Below are 12,290 nucleotides of genomic sequence, written 5' to 3'. Positions count from 1 at the left end.
TGAATTTTTGAAGCCATGAAAAGTTTTTTGTGTTAAGTTTGTTAGTTTCTTAAATAAATGTATGCAATATGATAAGCTAATGGTGTTTGTTTCTATAGTTGTTATTGTTCTCTAATGTGTAAATGTGTCTCTGTTGCGTAATCCTTATTAATATTCCAATGCCTTGGTGCTCATAGTACTGGATAGACTGAATCATCTCACATGCCTGGTGGAAGATGATGTTACAAGAGTCATTGTCCGGGATTATGAAGAGTTATGGTCTGTGATTATGGTAAGGAATGAATGTAATATTTCACAATATATTTCAGTGTGATAATCTGAAAACTGATGTTTTCTGTTTCAGAACAGTTGACTGTTGTTAAAGATCAATACATCAACACAAAAGTTGAAACTACAGGGATTTTTCAGTTTCTCATCTATTAAGAAGACTTGACTCTATCTCCCTCTCTGTTTCAGTCAGCTAAGGTAGGCTAGGCTGAGGAATGTTTTAGAGCAATATTGAACTGCTGTGTTTCTGTTTCCATGGTGTCAGTGATTCCCACAGATAACTGGTCTCTGTGTAGGAACACCTGGAGGGGAGGCAGGAACAACCTCTGATTACTATGCTGTGATTTACACCTCTCTTCCCGTTAATAGGTACAGTACCAGTAAACAGTTTGGAAACGCCTACTCATTCAGGGTTTTTCTTTATTTTTACTATTTTCTACATTGTGGAATAATAGTGAAGACATCAAAACTAGAAAATAACACGTATAGAATCATGTAGTATCCAAAAAAGTACATTTTAGATTATTTAAAGTAGCCACCCTCTGCCTTGATGACAGCTTTGCACACTCTTGGCATTCGCTCAACCATCTTCACCTGGAATGCTTTTCCAACCGTCTTGAAGGAGTTCCCACATATGCTGAGCACTTGTTGGCCGCTTTTCCTTCACTGTGGTCCAACTCATCCCAAACCATCTCAATTGGGTTGAGGTTGGGTGATTGTGGACGCCAGGTCATCTGATGCAGCACTCCATCAGTCTCCTTCTTGGTCAAATAACCCTTTCACAACCTGGAAGTTTGTTATGGGTCATTGTCCTATTGAAAAATACATGATAGTCCTACTAAGCGCAAACCATATGGGATGGCTTATCGCTGCAGAATGCTGTGGTAGCCATGCTGGTTAAAAACTTCTTGTCAATATGGGTGCGCTGTTTCCACTTTGGAAAAAATTGTGCCCAAATTAAACTGCCTCGTACTCTATTCTAGATCGTACAATATGCATATTATTATTATTATTGGATAGAAAACACTCTCAAGTTTCTAAAACTGTTTGAATTATATCTGTGAGTAAAACAGAACTCATTTTGCAGCAAACTTCCAGACAGGAAGTGAAAAATCTGAAAATGATGCTCTGTTCCAGGGCCTGCCTATTGAATTGCCTTATATTTATGGATATGCATGCACTGCATACCCCTTCCACTAGATGTCAACAGGCAGTGGAAGATGGAATGGGGTGTCTAGCTTGATCTGAGGTCGAACAAGAGCTCTTGGAATGACGTGTCCAGAATTTCCTTTCTCTACCTAGACGCGGGAAGCACCTCCATATTGTCTTATGATAAGCGTTCGGTATACACGGCTAATATCTCCGGCTTTGTTTTTACATTTACATTTAAGTCATTTAGCAGACGCTCTTATCCAGAGCGACTTACAAATTGGAAAGTTCATACATATTCATCCTGGTCCCCCCGTGGGGAATGAACCCACAACCCTGACGTTGCAAGCGCCATGCTCTACCAACTGAGCCACACGGGACCATAATTTTGGACTTGTGGACTTTTTATTTGATACATATTAGAAAAACATCATAAAGTAGGTTTTTTCAACCGAGTTTCATCAGTTTATTCAACGTTTAATGGGACTTTTGGAGTTTTCCGTTATCTGCGTCGAGAGAAATTGGGAACGTCATCAACATTGGCTAGCCTTGTGGAGCGAATTCGACAGGAGTCGAATTCGGCAGAATATAACTTACAAACACTGTACACTACAAACACTCATAACATGGTTAAAACAATAATGATGATATCATGGATGGTGAGTTCTTGCATCCATAGCTCTGTCTAACTTCTTCGGTATCGGTGTCCCTTCCACAGGATGGTTGAGCTAACGTAGGCTAATGCAATTAGCATGAGGTTGTAAGTAACAAGAACATTTCCCAGGACATAGACATATCTGATATTTGCAGAAAGCTTAAATTCTTGTTAATCTAACTGCACTGTCCAATTTACAGTAGCTATAACAGTGAAAGAATACCATGCTATTGTTTGAGGAGAGTGCACATTTCTGAAGATAAAAAGTTATTAATAAACAAATTAGGCATATTTGGGCAGTCTTGATATAACATTTTGAACAGAAATGCAATGGTTCATTGGATCAGTCTTAAACGTTGCACATACACTGCTGTCATCTAGTGGCCAAAATGTATACTGCACCTGGGCTGGAATAACATATTATGGCCTTTCTCTTGCATTTCAAAGATGATGGTAAAAAGATAATACAAAAGAACATTTTTTTCTTTGTATTATCTTTTACCAGATCTATTGTGTGTTATTCTCCTACATTCCTTTCCCATTTCCACAAACTTCAAAGTGTTTCCTTTCAAATGGTACCAAGAATATCCTTGCTTCAGGGCCTGAGCTACAGGCAGTTAGATTTGGGTATGTCATTTCAGGCAGAAATTGATAAAAAGGGGCGGATCCTTAAGAGTTAATCTGAGAGTGGTTACATTTCTACAGGCCCATCCCTTAGCTTTTTACCAAAACAGAGGCAGGACGACCGTTTTGTTATTGTTTCATCTTTGGATTTGCCCTTTAAACAGCTGCATATTATCAAGATATCAAAGTGTCACCAACAAAAAGGTAAACAATAGACCTATAGCAAATGCAGCATGTGGCATTCATTTTTCACATGTAAATAGCACTTTTTAGTAGTACTCAAAGCATGCCAATCCATTATTTCTCTACTCGAATCAATGAGCCCAATCAGTCCATGACAACAAAATCATAAACAACAGAGTAGGGCTGGCTAATAAGTCCTTAGTTTTGGTGTCATTCTCAGGTAAAATAATTTGGATAATCTATATTTCCATATTTCCCAGTCCTATTTTTGAAGATCAAGGGGTATAACATTTATTGGAATGACTCAAATTCTGATAGACTTTGGTTTTTAATGTAAAGATATAATTTAATCGTATTATTATATGTAATAGAAAGCGATGGGTTAGAAGAAGCCTACATAACCAACCCATAAAGTAAAATGTTACGTACATATATGGCCCGATTTGTAAACTTTAACATTGATTTATCCTGCAATAGATGTTGTTCAATTGGTAACATACATTTTTGTCTTCTTCTAATGCCTCTTAAGGGGAAAGGAATCTAAAAGAAACAGAATGTAATCAGATTACGTTACTGAGTTTGAGTAATCCCAAAGTTACTTTACTGATTACAATTTTGGACAGGTAACTAGTAACTGTAATGGATTACATTTAGAAAGTAACCTACCCAACCCTGATCTGCAAAATGTATAGTTTTGAGATAATTCGTATTTTTCAAGTCCCAGATGTTTTGTGATGTCTTGCTCTTTCATGACTCAATAAGTATATCACCTTATATACAATTATTTTTGATTGACAATCCAGAAATCCCACTGGCAGAATCTGGTTGAATCAATGTTGTTTCCACGTCATTTGAACTAAAACATGTTATGTGATGTAGTTGAATCAATGGGGGAAAATTCTTGAATTTGGGAATATTGTATTTTTTTATGACATGGTGACGTTTGTTTTTGATTTCTTGTTAGTTGACAACTCAAGTAATTTAAATAAAAACTGGACGTTAAACTGACGTCTGTGCCCAGTGGGTTGTGTTATTGGATTGCAGATGGAACCGTATAGCATCAAGGTAAAAGGTGTTTGCGCAGATTGAACTTTCTGATTATTATTTTGTTATTGGAAATGGACTTTTTCACAAATCTGACGTGCTGTATCTCACATATAACCACCTAAAGAGCAACTCTATATAAATAACTCATTTTTTACCAAAATGTCAGATAGAACCTTATAGTGCCTAGGTCACAGTACGCTGAAGCCCTTCCCGTCAAGAGGCAGATGTCAGTAGATTTTCATCACCTGAGAGGGAGGGTTGTTTACAGGAACTAGTATTCTCCTAATGGCTGATTCATTTGCATTTAATATAAAATAATAATATAACATATGCCATTAGGCAGACACATTTATCCAAAGCAACTTACTGTCATGCGCGAATACATTTGAACATAGGGTACAAGAAGAGCAGGCTCTACAATTACAGATGATTTGCAGAGGGAAGGGTGGAGAGAGAGATAGTAAAGGGGTGACATGTTTTTGGGTCAATCAGATCACAGATCACGTCACAACAAGTGATTACAGTAGTTCTCAAGCTGATAGTCGGGCAGGAAGGTCCTGATGCTCATTATCTTCAACCTAATCCCGAGGTGCCCAGGGAGATACAGCCACTTCGTTCTATCCGTAGTTCTCATGACTCACCTAATTTGGTTCATTTAATGCACTCACACACAGTCTCTGTTTCAGCCAGTGTCTCATGGCCTGTATTTCTAAAATAGACTCAAGCGTTGCAACACAAGGTGACTATCTTCATGCATCGACACACCAAACCAGTTCTGCAAGTACTGTCACTTTGTGAATAACAACAAACAAAGGCACAGTGTATTGTGGCATGCTGTACCAAGGTTATCAACCACAATCACAGTAACGGCTCTTTTCCTATAATAACAGAGAGAGATTTTACATGAATGCCATAGGCCTACTAATATTTGCTTAGTGTGTAATGGGTATTGTTGTAATAGATCTACTGCTGTACATACTGTATCATTTGTAGTATATCTTGTGTAAATTCATCCGGTGTTAATACGTATAGATTGAATTTGGATTACTGTTACAGTTCTATTTGGGTTGTTAATTGGATTAGTTCTGACATGTATTTTTTTTTTGTGTACTTGTCTGACATTTTACTGACATTTAGGAGCTAGTAACATAATACATGCACTGCACCTGCTATAACATCTGCTAAACTGTGTATGCAACCAATAAACTTTATTGTACTTCGTGACAAACTGGCAGCTGTTCAAATAAGGAAGTCACTGTGCCTGTGGTCTGCTTCAGGTAATGGGAGTTATACATTTATATATAAACTATTGTCTGACCTTTTCCTATATATGGCAGTCCAGGTGTGAGTGTAAGTGTGTGTATATTTCTCTTTCCATTTCTCAACAAACCTATGGTGTCTAAAATTGTACATTATGTTTCGGGGGACAAATGTTGGATAGTTTGTGCAAGTGCATGTATTTGTGACAAGAGATACTACATGTGAACAAATGAACATTATGAATGGATGGTATTGTGCTGAAATATAAGGATTTCATATGGATGATGACAATGGAAATCAACATTCATATTTGTTTCATTAAGTTTCAAATTTTCCAACAGATTTGACAATCTGCTTAAAACACAGCTCACATTCGATACTGCCCACTGGGAACACACTGGCTGAATCAACCTTGTTTCTAGAACCAACGTGGAATAGACGTTGAATTGACTTTGGGTGTTGGGTGCTCTCTAACCCTCCATGAGCCCTCTGCTCCAATCATCATCAGTAGGACAAATGCGCTGCACTTTCCAATATTACGCATCTGTTAGATAACAAGCATACTTTCTAGGAACAGCAAGTATTCTTAGTGATCTGCCAAAGGCACGCTTGAAAAGAGAAATAGTTGTGTTTGGTTTTTGTTGGGATCACAGCTGAAGATCATGGATCACAAAGAAGGTGGGAGGGGCGGTGTATACGTCTCAGCCAATAAAATCATTGACCGTCTGAATGAGAGGATGATACATTAGTATTGGCCCCACGCATCACTCTGGAGGCACACGAAAAGACCCTCATTCAGCTCACTGGTTTGTGTGTGTGTGTGTGCGTGTGCGTACCTGTGTGTGCTCAACTCCCTTGTATTATCCTTCTTGAATTGCGGTGCTGTAATCATGTGTTAATTCTCCTAACAGAACCCCAAAATATAGCTAAATCTGAAATAGCTATATCTGATTATCCATGTAGTACTGTATGTCATAAGATTTACAATAAAAGTTTATTCAAAAAGAGTTCAATACAGAGAAAAATAAGACCCTTTCAATATCAAACAATATCAATAATATCAAGCAACATGGCAAAAATATTTTTAAAAAATGTAATATTTGTTTTGAGAAAATCTTAAACACAAACAAACACACCCACATTTCAAATGCACAGACGTCTGACCTGAGAATGCCATGGAAACCAATCAAAAACCACTGAGTAATCACCAAAAAGATCTATATCACTACATACAAAACCAGAGATCTGAAAGACAGCAACAGTTAGTATGAAGTCAGTAAAGACAAACACACAGAAAAAAGTTGGAAAACGGGACAAGAGAGAGGTGGACACAGAGAGAAACAATATAGAGAGAGTAAGGAGAGGAGAGATATTGGATGAAGTACACACAAAAGGGGGAAAAAAGACAGAGAGAGAGAGAGAGAGAGAGAGAGAGAGAGAGAGAGAGAGAGAGAGAGAGAGAGAGAGAGAAAAAAAGCAAGACTCAAGCAGTCCCTTTATCTTTTCTTCTTTTCAGACCTTTCGTAACAGATGTATCTCTGGAAGGTATGGTAGGCACCATGTTGGTCCCCCCTGCCAGTCCCAGTGGGAGAAGAACGGGGCAAACTTTGTCCCAGGCATCTGGTGGTGAGCGTCATGTTTGGGGGGTCAGCCTCACAGGCCGGAGGGTACCAGGCGGTGCAGAGACCAGGGGAAGTTGTAGCCACGGTGGTCCTGTGGACACACAGATGGTGAACACCATGAAGCCCCAGGTGGTCAAGCAGTGGCACTGCAGCAAGAGGGGGTCCACGGTGGTCCAGAATCCCACACTGATCATCTCCCATGCTTACAGGTACTGGGTGACCAGGCTGAAGGGCTGAAGGAACTGGTGGTGCATGGCGTGGAAGGTACGGTACAGCCAGGGGACTCTATGGTGGAGGAAGTAGTACTGGAAGTCAAAGACCACTGTGCACCCCAGGATGCCCAGGAGGAAGCTCGTTAGAGTGGAGGCTTTGCGAGGGAGCGGGATGGGTGGCCTCCACAGCCACTGGCCCACAGCGGCAGGGAAGACATAGACCAGGTGGTTGTGGACTGTGAGGCCGAGCGTGGTCCAGATGTTGTCCCATGTGACAGGTCTGTCTGGGTGGAGCTTGTAGCGGTTGAGGGTGGGCCAGCTGGGGGCAAGGACGTCCAACAGGGTGTAGAGGAGGAGGTAGGTGGAGACTGAGATAGGTGGAACAGAACGCTCTGCAGCTCAGCCTGGTGGTACTGCAGGAGGTAGTCCCACACTGGCTGAAGGACGGACGGCTCCGGGAGCCCCAGACCCAGGGTCAGGTTAACCACATCCAGGTGAGAAATCCAGGGGACAGCCACATCACTGAACAAACCGCCAGCACTCATTATGACCACAACTAGAATTGGTGGTTCTCTATAAAGTCTAATAATCACAGATTTTTAATTTATAACTGTGTTGGTTGCAGCAGAGTCCACAAGAATAGCAAAGATCCTTACAGCTCTAACATAATGTTTGTTTTCTGCAAAAAGCAAATCATCTGATGCCGTGCTGAACTTGGGTTGGGGGTCGATCTTAGCCTCTTATGTACATCGAGGCGCCACCTCCCCCCCCCCCCCCCCCCCCCCTCTCTCTCTGGGTTTTACAGCAGGTGGTCTGTGAAGAATGTATATTTCTCTTTCTCTCTCTCTTCCTCTCTCTTTCTCTTATTGACTTGTTGTGGGGGCTAACAGTAATACATCATAGAAAGCTGTCAGAAGGGACGTTGAGTTCAAAGGCTCTACTTATTCATGTTAATTTACACTTGGCAGCAAAAATACAATGTTGAATTTTTGTATGGTTCAGCTTGCATCATACTGCTGAGAATAAGGTCTGATTGTTGGAAGTGAAAAGAGGAAAGTGGTCTACCACAGAGATGGTTTCTATGGTGGAGCTCAAGTAATCCCTTTCTAACTCAAACAAGGCTTTATATAAATGTTATCATATTATCTAAATTAACCTAATAATGGGCAATAAATTCTGCTTAAGCTTTTATGATAATTGCATATTAACACTGTGTTTATGTGCAATGGCACCACTAGATTTTGTGCTGTCTGGCACCGCTAGATTTTGTGCTGTCTGGCACCACTAGATTTTGTGCTGTCTGGCACCACTAGAGGGCAGACAAGTACCACTGGAAGAAAGACGGCTCTGCTCTGTACCGTGGATAGTTGTTTCTGAAGGGGTTTTCACTGACATCATTGGAATCTTGATTCCAAAACATTTCATTTTGTGGACACACAACCCTTTTCTGAGGGCTGCAATTGAAAATCTCCCTTTTTTCAAATGTTTTCATGAATACCTGAAACTGAGTGATGTGAAGCTCCATTAATCTTTGTTTTTATATTAGAAGAAGTTGAAGTGTAGAGCAGCACATTGTAGGATTTGAGTGTATCTCAATGAGAACGTATGTTACTGTGTATTACTGTTGTCTGGTCCATAGCTGTTCCACATACATTTTAGGGATCAAAAATGTAACAACAAGATAACCTCATGACATTTCAACGTTGAAGGGGACTCAGTGGTCTCTATGCAATGCGAGAGTAATTCAATTATGTTTACAGATATCATTTCATTAGGACTTCTTATGCTTTTCCCCTCTCACCCCCTCCATGGGGACATTACATGTCTCTTCTGCGTAGTATTTTTTAATTTAGCTTGGCCAACTCTGAAGGGAGAAGTTTCATCACCCTAACCAACGGAAATACATTTTAGCTGTGGAAGAGGAGGGCAGATAAAGGGTTGAAGACACAGCTGAGATCCACCCTCCCTCAGGTGAGGTCTGTAGGGGCATGAAGGCTAAACAAAGAACCAGCCTGCGTTGCTGAAGCACCTGAGGCTTAGTCTCCCTACTGGTGCTATGCAGGGAGGGAGCTGGAAATCTGGTCACAATGTGGACATGGTGGACAGATGAAAGACACATTTTAATACCATGTGTAGACCCCCAAGAATTTGGGCACAATCAGAATGTGGACATGATCAGGACAAAGACGCATGTTAGTACGAGAGAGAGAGAGAGAGAGAGAGAGAGAGAGAGAGAGAGAGGAGGAGAGAGAGAGAGAGAGAGAGAGAGAGAGAGAGAGAGAGAGAGAGAGAGAGAGAGAGAGAGAGAGAGAGAGAGAGAGAGAGAGAGAGAGAGAGAGAGAGAGAGAGAGAGAGAGAGAGAGAGAGAGAGAGAGAGAGAGAGAGGAGAGAGAGAGAGAGAGAGAGAGAGAGAGAGAGAGAGAGAGAGAGAGAGAGAGAGAGAGAGAGAGAGAGAGAGAGAGAGAGAGAGGTGAACCAACATTCAGAACAGTGACTGACAGAAAATCACTTCACCTTGTTCTCCCATATTCTTCATAAAGAACATATCCTGTACAATCCCATTCAATGCAGCTGAGACACATATTGTACATAGATCTATTTTCAGCTGGTGTGGTGCAGTATCTCTCCACTGGAGTAACACTGAGGGCCTCCTATGACTAAAGTGAACCCACAGGGGACACCAGGGCCTATATAGGAACATGTTTTGTTTTTCACGGCACCACCGTTGGGCCTTTGATTAAAAGCAGAGCAAGAAGACACAGTTACCATGTTACCATGGGTCTCTCACCTGTGGAATTAATTATTGCTATGGTGATGAAGGATGAAACGTCATGTTTCCACTGATTTTTAGATAAACAAGCCATGCTGCAAGCTCTCTCAGATCACACTAGCCCAGGATTCTAACCAGGTAGGAACACCACCTCTCCTATAGAGATTTTGTTATGTCTAACCATATGTTGCTTTATGTCTGTCTGTAGAGTAATATCTAATATTGGTACATGTCGCCTATTGTGTGCTTTTGAATACTTGCGGCCATAGATTTAGACTTAACTCTGACTTTTGTTTTAATAAATGTAGACTTTAAACTGTTTTTAAATTGTTTTTCCCTTACACTTTTCCCCAGTAGGTCGTGAAAGACATTGTCCTCCTATCAGCACCATGCCAAGTCAACTCCAGAGTGCCATGGACGCACTTATAACAGTTTTCTACAAATACTCCGGGAACGATGGAGACAAATACAAGCTCAACAAGGGAGAGCTGAAACAGCTACTGAACAGTGAACTCACTGACTTTCTCATGGTAAAAAAGCTGTTTAATATTCATAATTTATCAATCTCAATATATGTTGACATTATTTTGGTATCCTCTTCACTAGACAGTGTTTAGCAATTGAAAGGCCCGAAACACTATTTCATTGTTAATAAATGTATTGGTCACATGCGCCAAATACAACAAGTGTGGACTTTCCAGTGAAATGCTACTTACGAGCCCATTCTCAACAAAGCAGAGTTTAAAAAGTAAGACAAATATTTGCTAAATAAAAAGGAAATTGTAAAAAAATAAAAACGTTAACGAGGCTGTATACAAGGAGCTTCAGTACCAAGTCAATGTAATTGAGGTAATTGAGGTAATACAGTAGGTACATGTAGGTAGATGTTAAAAGTGACTAGACAATCAGGATATAATAAACAGAGTAGCAACAGCGTATGGTATGTGAAGAATGTGAAAGTGTGTCTATGTGTGAGTGTGTATGTGTGGCGTCTATATGCATGTATGTGTGTGTGTTTTTTGTGTGAGCGTATGTAGTGTGTGTGTGTGTATGTCTGTGTGTGTTGGAGTGTCAGTGTAGTATGTGTAGTCTAGTGAGTGTGCATAGAGCCAGTTCAAGGAAACTGTAAAACACAGTAGCATGAATAGAAAAAAACAACTGTATAATTTATATTTATATTAATCTGTTTTAGCTGTGTGTTGAATCTCAAATTAGAAGCTAGCTGTCTTGAATTACAAACCTTCTTGTGACATTTAGATGAAATCATAACAGCATTAATTTCATGATGAACATTAGTGATATTTATGCTGTTCTTATGGATATGTTGGGGGGCTTTTTGATGCTACTTTTTACCCATTGAGACTTGAAAGTTGAATTAGACAACCAAATACATATTGAATTTATCAGATTCACTCATGTCATGATTGTACAAATCCATGTGGTCTGTTGTGTTAATTTGTTCCAATTCTAGACCTACTACACAACATTTACATGATTCTTAGAGACGTGGCAATGTTGTTTTTCTTTTCTTCAATATACCTCAGTGGCTAGAAAGCATACAATTACAAAAAAAGGTTTCCAAAAGGGTTCTTTAGCTGTCCTCATAGGAGAACCCTTTTTGGTTCCAGGTAGAACCCTCTGTAGAAAGGGTTCTACATGGAACCCAAAATGGTTGTACCTGGAACCAAAAGGGTTGTACCTGCAACCAAGTGGGTTATTCAACGTGTTCTCTTATGGGGACAGACAAATAACCCTTTAAGGATAGCTCCTTTTTTTCTAATAGTGTAGAACATAGTTGATTAAGAGAATGGGAGAGTTATCTAGTTATCCAAAAAGGAAGGCAAGAAGGAAACATTAATGCAAAGGGACCTTATTTGACATTTCTCCTTCTACATTACGCTGGATTAGTTTAGCCACTGTGAAGTTTGGATTTCTGGTTAAGTTGAGTATAAGTCTCTTGCTTTAGTAATTTTGTGAAAGCAGGCAAGATAGTAGTTCCTCTTCACTGCCCTGTCTGATTGTAGTAGGTTGTTGTAGATAACCTACCATGCTGCAGTGGCCGTGATGGTGCAGAGGAGTAGGCGTGTGTGTGTGTGTGTGTGTGTGTGTGTGTGTGTGTGTGTGTGTGTGTGTGTGTGTGTGTGTGTGCGTGCGTGCGTGCGTGCGTGCGTGCGTGCGTGCGTGCGTGCGTGCGTGCGTGGATCAGAAGTCCCCATCAGAATAGTAAACAAAAAATGTTTTGACCAGCTGGGGAAATTTTGTTAGTCCCCAAAAGGTCAAATGCTATTTCTAGGGGGTTTAGGGTTGAGGTAGAATTAGTGTTAGGGTTATATATAAGGGTTAGGGTTAAGGTTAGGTTTGGGGGTTAAGGTTAGGGAAAATAGGATTTTGAAAGGTTATAAATTGTGTGTCCCCGCAAGATTAGTTAAACAAGACTGTGTGTATGCGAGTGTGTTTGGGGAGTAAACCTGCCTGTCTGTGTTCTAATGGATGAGCCTCAT

General features: G+C 40.3%; 1 protein-coding gene and 1 pseudogene across 2 annotated transcripts in view; one reads left to right on the top strand and one right to left on the bottom strand.

Annotated features, from left to right (window-relative positions):
- Positions 1-6,668: 6,668 nt before the first annotated feature.
- On the bottom strand, positions 6,669-7,564 carry LOC129819171 (cholesterol 25-hydroxylase-like protein 2; annotated as a pseudogene).
- A 2,073-nt stretch (positions 7,565-9,637) lies between these two features.
- s100z (S100 calcium binding protein Z) overlaps positions 9,638-12,290 on the top strand; it is a 4,861-nt gene continuing 2,208 nt past the window's right edge. The window contains exons 1-2 of one of the 2 annotated variants that reach the window (XM_055875677.1): positions 9,638-9,927; positions 10,147-10,319. In XM_055875677.1, the coding sequence (XP_055731652.1) occupies positions 10,179-10,319 (141 nt within the window). In that variant the 5' untranslated portion in view covers positions 9,638-9,927; positions 10,147-10,178. Of the gene's footprint in view, positions 9,928-10,143; positions 10,320-12,290 lie in introns of both variants that reach the window. The other variant, XM_055875676.1, reaches the window with a different exon arrangement.

The sequence above is a fragment of the Salvelinus fontinalis genome, chromosome 21 (genome assembly GCF_029448725.1).
Source record: "Salvelinus fontinalis isolate EN_2023a chromosome 21, ASM2944872v1, whole genome shotgun sequence".
In the NCBI taxonomy this organism is placed as follows: domain Eukaryota; kingdom Metazoa; phylum Chordata; class Actinopteri; order Salmoniformes; family Salmonidae; genus Salvelinus; species Salvelinus fontinalis.
Note: the sequence above shows the minus strand (reverse complement) of the source record. Positions and strands in the feature narration are given on the sequence as shown.